We start from the raw sequence: 7,854 nt of genomic DNA on the forward strand, positions 1-7,854 counted from the left end.
TTTCCAATTGTTGATTTTTTAGTGATATTCAGGTCGGAGACTGGATGAAAAGTGAATTTTTCTGTCCGAATGCACCGTATATATATTGGCTACCGTACCGAAGCGTAAACATCCTATTCGGGCGGCCGATTTTCTGCCTGTACGATTTCTTATGTTGTTCAGCCGGTATTTGTCCTACAAAGGTTGAATTAGTATCTTTGTGACGGCGATGATCTCCTCTATCCATAAATGTCTTTAATTTATTTATTGTTTAAATAGGTGACTGATAATCGCTTTTTAAAATGGTGCCTCCCATACAGCAAAGAAATATTGCATAAATATCCCTTGAAGATTCATTTATATATATGTATATCTATTGTATGTCTTAAATAACTCTGTACAAAATTTTTTTAACATACATTAGATATCTGTTATATGTCTTATGAACCAACTTTATTCATCTCTTGGATGTTCAGAGTGAAATATTCAACAGATATCAGATAAAAAATAAATATATGATATTCTTCTTATATCAAAGAAATATTAAATGTATATTCAATGATTATTAATTTAAGTGCAATGAGATATCTAATTAATATACTTTTATTATCAATAACATATCCATAAGATATCTGTTGCATGTCTTATGCACCAATTATCCACATCTCTTGAATGTTCAGAATGAGATATTTGACAAATATCATATAAAAATAAATATATGATATTCTTCTTAAATCAAAAAAAATATTAAATGTTTATTATATTCTGCAATGATTATTGATTTTAATACAATGAGATATCTAATAGGAGGACACGTCCAGACAAAACCTGATTTTTTCTTATTATACCTATGAACTATAAAACAATTATTATTATAAAATGTATGAAAATAAAATCTTTTAACATCAAAATTTTCAAAAAAATCAAACTTATAATAATGAGTTTAATTTTTCAAAAATAATAAATTAAAAATTTTTTTTTTTTACTTTTTTACCAAAACATTAAATTTAATTAGAATTTGAAATAATTTTAGACCTTTTACACTGAATTACAATGATTAAAATTATATGACCTAAAGTTATAAAAAATTGTATTAAATAAAGTGAACAAAAATATATCTTTGAATGAAATTCATTATTTTTATTTTTAAATCATAGTTGAATGGATATAATATAATGATTAATGACGTATTTATTATTATTTAATTTTTTTTTTCCAGTCTTCCTTTGGCACACGTTAACCATTTTCCGATTGAGGTGATGATTTCATCATCAGATGAATGTTTAATACTGGACTTGTTAACTGCTTCTGAAATATTAAAACTAAGTTTATACTAGAAAATAAGCATTTGAAGATTTATTAGACTCCCAGGAAATAAAAATATAAATAGCACGTATAACATATTTATACAGAAAAAACTAAACTACTAAATATTCAACAATTATATCAAAGTAAAAACTCAAAAATCAACTTTTAAAATTAAAATCAATGACATACCAAAAAAACTATACTTAACAACAATAATATTATAAAAATATTTTGGGGAAATAATAGTTATAGTTGCTCATGTAAAAAAATGTCACCCTTTACCCCCCCCCCCCTAAACATTTTTAAATAGTTTTTATTAAATACCACTTTTATTTAGAAGATTAAAAGTATTAAAACACGAGAACTGAAAAACTATAACAAGATATCAATAATAGATGTGCATGTTATTACCAAAAATTGCCTTATTGATAGCCAACAATGAAAAATTTTCTTTATTTCGTAGACCATAGTAGGTGTATGAAATCAAGACTTGGTCTTCAAAAACTTTTTTCATCATTTTATAAATCATGCTTTTCAATGATTTGCCACCTACTCTTGCAAGTTCCCACACCTGAAAACATTTTAATTTAGAAGATACAACAAATTTAATTTTTATACAAATAAGAAAAACATACAACTTGTTTTTTAAAATTAACATCCAATTTCATTTTTTCTTCCATATTGGTTAATCCTTCTTTTGTAGAAATAGGCCAATTATGAATGAAGTAGTCTATTTCGTGTTCCAATCTCTGATCACCTGCAGAACCTTGAAATATATTAACATTGTTTGATAGCTTAATATGCTCTAATATTTGTTGCTGATTGTCTGCAATTTTGGAAATTTCTATTTTTAAAAAAGCTAAGTAGCTTAACGTTGCTTTCTGGAAATCTAAGAAAAAGCAAGACGAACTAAATTATTAACAGAAACATTTTATATATTTGTAATTATTCACAATACAAAAAAATATTTAAGTAAAAAATAAATCTAATTGTATGACTAAATTGTTTATCAAATATTTGGTTTAACAAATAAAATATAATGGAATACTTTACCAATAAATGACTGAGAATGAACTGGTTCTATTTTTTGTGACTGTAGAGGCTGCAATTGTGGTAGAGTAGGAGTATCACAGTAATTATGTGTTACAGTTGAATTACTTAAACCTAAGACATAAGGTAGTTATAAAATAATATTGTTAATAGTTTGTTAATTGGTATTACTTATAACATAAGCTTTACAATGAACAGTAATATATAATATAATATCAGTGTACATTGATCATTAAAATCTATAATTATTTTAGTACAATATTATCTACATTGTTTTTTTAATTTTATATTTAAATTGCATTAGTTCAATTTATATATTGTTATGAGTGTATGACATTAACAAATTTACCTGATTTATTGTTCTGTGTATCTTCTGCAACCATACTCTCATCATTTACTTCACTCATATCTGCAGAAATGAATGATTATAATAAATAATATATATCACTTTCACGTTTTATAAAAGCTTAACATTATTTAGATAATGTAAATAAATAATTATTGCATTGCAGGTAAGCATATAATAAGTTTAAAATTAGTATGATACAATTAAACAAACCTTCAGTAAGCCAGATGTTAGTATTATCTTTATTTTCACCTTTGTTAATAGGTTTATAATCTTTATCGGCATCACTGTCATCAATCGTAGATACTGTGAAAATATAGTTTTACATAATGCAGATAAATAAAATAATTCAATAAATAATTATAAAAGAAATATTACTTTAAAACAGTAAATTCATCATATCAGACTTAACCTTTTTTTTTTTTTAACGATTTATTATTAAAAATAAGGTAAAATGTAATAAATATACAAATTTGACCAAATATAATATAGGCATATAATATAGCTTACAATTTTCAGAACTTTCGTCACTTTCACATAAGTTAAAACCATCATCATTCTTCACCATTATACAATTTTCATCAACATATTCCAAAGAATGATCTACAAAAATGATATTTTTGTTTTTATTTCATTATTAACTTAAAATTTTTGAACTAAAATGTTATACAATTTCTTAAAATAAACGAGTAAGTATATAATATGTTTAATATTTATTAAATAAATGTACATTACTACCTGGTAATAAAGAACTTCTTTTTTGCAAAATAGCTTCTACAGATTTGTTTAATGGATTTATGTTTTTTTGTTTTGTTTTGTAATTGTCTACGTCTGATACATCTGATGTGAACTTGGCTTTTTCAGCTTTAATGCGAGCTTCAGACAATAATGCTAATAAAAAATAAAAAAAGATTTATACATTTTTAAATGTGTTAATCTGCAATGCTTACCAATATCTTTAGAAATTACTCTACACTTGTAATAGGTGAAGTCGGATTTGTTGGGGTTTAATCGGTTTGATCTGAATTTTTTCAAATTCATATCATTGTTTGGCCATGCACATAACACTGTTATCCCATTTTTTCGTATCCAACCTGAAGGTACATAATCTACAGTATTGTCTGCAGTAAAATGTACTATGGCCCACATTATGATTCTATTATAACATAATATATATATATATATATATATATATATATACATTTATGAAAATATTAGGTAATTTTATGTTTTAATAATAAAAATGCTTTTAAAATATATAAAATATATTTTTAAATAAATGCATTTTTAAATTTTGCTTTGCTCAGTTATTAAAATAATAAAAAAAAATTGAACACATATGAAAATAAATAGTTAGTACCTACATATAAAAAAAAAAACTAAGTAGTATATTCAAAATTAACAACACTTAATATTAGAAAATTATATTAGTATATTTTATTTACATTTTTTACATGGATCATTTTATGTTTATATTAAAATGAACACAATTTAGTGATTAAAATGAATAATTGGAATAGCTACATCAAAATCTAAATCATGTGTAATTAAAATAACATACTTTGTAAATATATCTTCAATGTTATACTTGCAAATTGTTTTAGAAAAGTTGCTTACCTTATAAATACCCAGTTTATCACTTTTAATGGGTTTCTCAAACAATCTTTCAAGCCTATTGAACTGTCTACCTAATATTATATTTTTTTTTAAACATTGACAATAGCAAATATTGATCACTTTCACTAAGGCAAAAGATGAATTAATATATAAGCCAACATATGAGTCAGCATTGACATGAATTTTAATTTTAATTTTATCTAAAATTAAAATTTTAAATTGAGGAGATGTAGTGCCACTTATTAATGGACCTTCATTATGTTCTTTAACATATTTCTTTAACAAAGTTTCAGTTTTTTTTATTATTCAGGTTCACTGTGGGATTATCAATAAGATTAGAACGCTCTTCAAATCTTTTAACAACTTGTTGAAGAGGTTTATCACTTTTACGAACAAGTTTTTTTTAAGTGACCCATGTAGTTTTCAAATTTGAAACAACTTACACTATCTAATGAGCCAAAATTGTTATAATCATCGAACAAATGGATTAATGCATGCACATTATGAGAAATTAAGTGATTTCCATACAAACTACCAAAATCTTTGACAAACTTAAACATTAACAATTTAGCAAATTCAGCTAAATCTCTGAAGTTTGGGCTCAAATAAATAGTCATGGCTATACTTAAAGACAAAAAATGTTGATATAATTTTTTGGGCACAATTGAATGAATAGAAACAATTCCTACATATAAAAGAAATAATCTGTACTCTGTAGCTTTCCAGCGTGCCAATTCATCTAAGGATCTAGGTTTACGAACAAAATCGCATGGTATATATGTTTTAATTGATAAAAGTCTATCTGATATATTTTTAATTATTCGATTATTCAATTTTTGATTATTAACATCCCTCCTTTCAACTCTAAAGCTCCCCTTCCACAACATCAATATTTTTTTAACAACACCTAAACATACCACATGCATGTAATCTAATGAAAAGTTTTGTACAACATCAAAATTTGGAATGCTAATAATTTTAGTTACATCACCATCTTTGTGATATTGACGTTGAATTGTATTAATGAAATCTTCATGTGTTCTAATAGAACACCGTAAATCAGGAAAACATACACGCTTTAATAAATATTGACCTTTTACTGTACATCTAGCACAAGAATAAAAGCCAGTATGTGTTTTAGTTTTCAACACAAATGCTCGAGCAGGCGCATCACAACAAAATGTGTCAACTATTACTTTTTTATGAAAAAACAGTTAAACAGTTATTATTGTTAAATAATTCAACATCAATGCCATTTATTACAAGTTCTCTAATCTCAGACACAAAATCATTCAAAAAAAATATTGCTATCTTCTGGCTTGCTATAACCCCAATATATGCCAATAGGGAATACAGTTTCATTTTTTCTGTCGAATGTAACCTAATATTGGCCAAAATGCACTTCCCGAGGATTTCATCAAAGGCAATCCATCGATTCCGATCACTAATTTAATAGTTTCACTTGAAAATTGTTTATCAATATACTTTTTTAATACTATATCCTACACCAAAATGGTAGTAAATGCCGGGTGAAACTATCTTCGTTTTAACAGGTTTATCATAAGATACTCCTGAATAAGTTTTATAAAAAGTTCTACTAGAAACTGGGATATCGTTAAAGCATTTATGAGTATTCAATATTTTTTAGTAAACCGTCAAAAGAATTATTAGGTACATTATGTTCAGTAGCCCATTGAATTAATTTGGTAGAAAACGGTTGTTCTATTATGGTAGCATCGTAGTCATCATCAACACTCGTAACATTCAAATGTAGGTTTGAGGTGTTTGAAATAGTGCTAAGTTCGATATGATCAGATAGTTTGTTATTATAGGCGGTATTACATAAAGTTTCATTAGTATAATGTTCAATCTTCATAGGCAAATCATTACTTAACTGTAAAGGAATATTATTACTAACAGTTAACGGGGATGGGTTTTTTTAATTCATTTGAATCATTTGAATCATTTGTATCGGGCAAAATATTATTCGAACTATCAGTCAGATGTTGGATGAAATTTAATTCTTCTAATAACCTCCGTCGTTTGGTAGATTTACTTAAATTATTTGATCTCAACATATTATTTAGATTAAATAGTAATGTATTATCGTGAAAATATTTAATTACATAAATTATAAGTAGATAGGTGCAATAAAAAACAAGTGTAATAAATATATAGAATACTAAAGTAACATATCATATACTTACCTTGTCAAATGGACGTTCGGTGTATGTGCAAAGCGAATATACAGTTAAACAATGTTAAACACTAGTGTCTAGTTATACACGACCGAAAGACAATTTGACAAACTGACATCGAGTTACGGTCATCACTCATCAACATACGCGCATTCACAAGACGGCAACGAATAACGATCAACGATTGTTTTTTTCCAGTAATACGCTGCGTCGCGTCGCATTTTGGTCTTATATCTAATCACGCATGTGTCTCGATGCGGGCGAGCACGGTCTTAGAAGACCGTGCGGGCGAGTGTCATTTCGGTGTATTACAAACACTGTCTTAGATTATTACAAATATAATATGGATAACTAAAATGTGGGTATATATGATATTTTGTAAAATAAAAATAGCTATACCTATATGAAATATCATATAATGGAGATTGCCTAAATAAGTTATTATTAGTTATATTACACAAATATTTAAACGCCAACATATATAATATAATACAATATTTTATAGTAAACTGTAGTGTAATAATATAATACCGTATACATTATTGAACTATTCTATTTATATATTATCATTGTAATAGAAAAAATTGATAAAATAATTACATGCATAATATAATCTATATAAGTAAAAAAGTGCATAGAGTATGCAGTCGCGTTTACCAAAAATTATATTTTATACTAATAGGTTCTCCTATTTTCTATTTTTTTATTTTACGTTAAATTAAAGGGGTTTTTTTATAGTAATAACTTAATAAGTTAATATTCTTTTTTTTTACTGGTATTAGATATAATTATTTTTATTTTTATTTTTTATTCATGGTACAGCATCAACAGCTAAGGTTATTAGCTTGCAACAATTTATTATACATTAAGTTAATAAAGACCGTGTATTAAAAAATATAGCAACAGTTATTATTATAGTTTTATGCAATTTTCAAAAATTGGTTTTGTTTTAAATCAGGTACAATTAATTACCAAAATCTATATGTACACTAAAAAATCCATCCAGTTTTCATTATTTTATTATATAATGCTTTATCGTAACATTCATAACTATAGGTACGAAAACCATTGAAATAAGAATACACTTTTTTAATTATCATTAGTAATGGCTAATATTAGTAATTACCAGGTATAAACTTAATGTTAGGTAAATGTTTAGATACTTATATAAATAAAAATACGTAAAATACGTAAATAAAATACGTAAATAAAATACGTAGTACATCATAAACATTTTTTTTCAAATGTTAAATTTAAACAGCTGCCTTAGAAGTATTAAAACAAATTAATTTTTGGATATTACTTTGTTCATTATTAGGATATTTACCTAAGGTTATCACAGACTCCACACACTTT

The 7,854-nt window shown here is 25.5% G+C and overlaps 2 protein-coding genes across 3 annotated transcripts; both read right to left on the minus strand.

Annotated features, from left to right (window-relative positions):
• Positions 1–1,146: 1,146 nt before the first annotated feature.
• On the minus strand, positions 1,147–6,718 carry LOC112597974. Of its 2 annotated transcripts, none has more exons than XM_025344252.1 (10): positions 6,508–6,718; positions 3,634–3,839; positions 3,422–3,574; positions 3,194–3,286; positions 2,897–2,989; positions 2,687–2,746; positions 2,341–2,451; positions 1,923–2,176; positions 1,699–1,858; positions 1,147–1,284 (listed from the first exon to the last, which is right to left on the minus strand). In XM_025344252.1, the coding sequence occupies exons 2-10, from the start codon at positions 3,830–3,832 to the stop codon at positions 1,181–1,183; spliced, it is 1,227 nt and encodes a 408-aa protein (XP_025200037.1). In that variant the 5' UTR covers positions 3,833–3,839; positions 6,508–6,718; the 3' UTR covers positions 1,147–1,180. The 2 variants fall into 2 exon arrangements, with proteins under 2 accessions (XP_025200037.1, XP_025200036.1); XM_025344251.1 differs by having other exon boundaries at positions 1,147–1,287.
• LOC112597975 lies at positions 4,209–6,332 on the minus strand. Its single transcript, XM_025344253.1, has one exon. It carries the CDS (start codon positions 5,224–5,226, stop codon positions 4,687–4,689), a length of 540 nt encoding a protein of 179 aa, XP_025200038.1. The 5' UTR covers positions 5,227–6,332; the 3' UTR covers positions 4,209–4,686.
• Positions 6,719–7,854: the final 1,136 nt, after the last annotated feature.

This window comes from Melanaphis sacchari, unplaced genomic scaffold (assembly GCF_002803265.2).
Source record: "Melanaphis sacchari strain LSU unplaced genomic scaffold, SCAv2.0 Contig44_pilon_pilon, whole genome shotgun sequence".
NCBI lineage: Eukaryota > Metazoa > Arthropoda > Insecta > Hemiptera > Aphididae > Melanaphis > Melanaphis sacchari.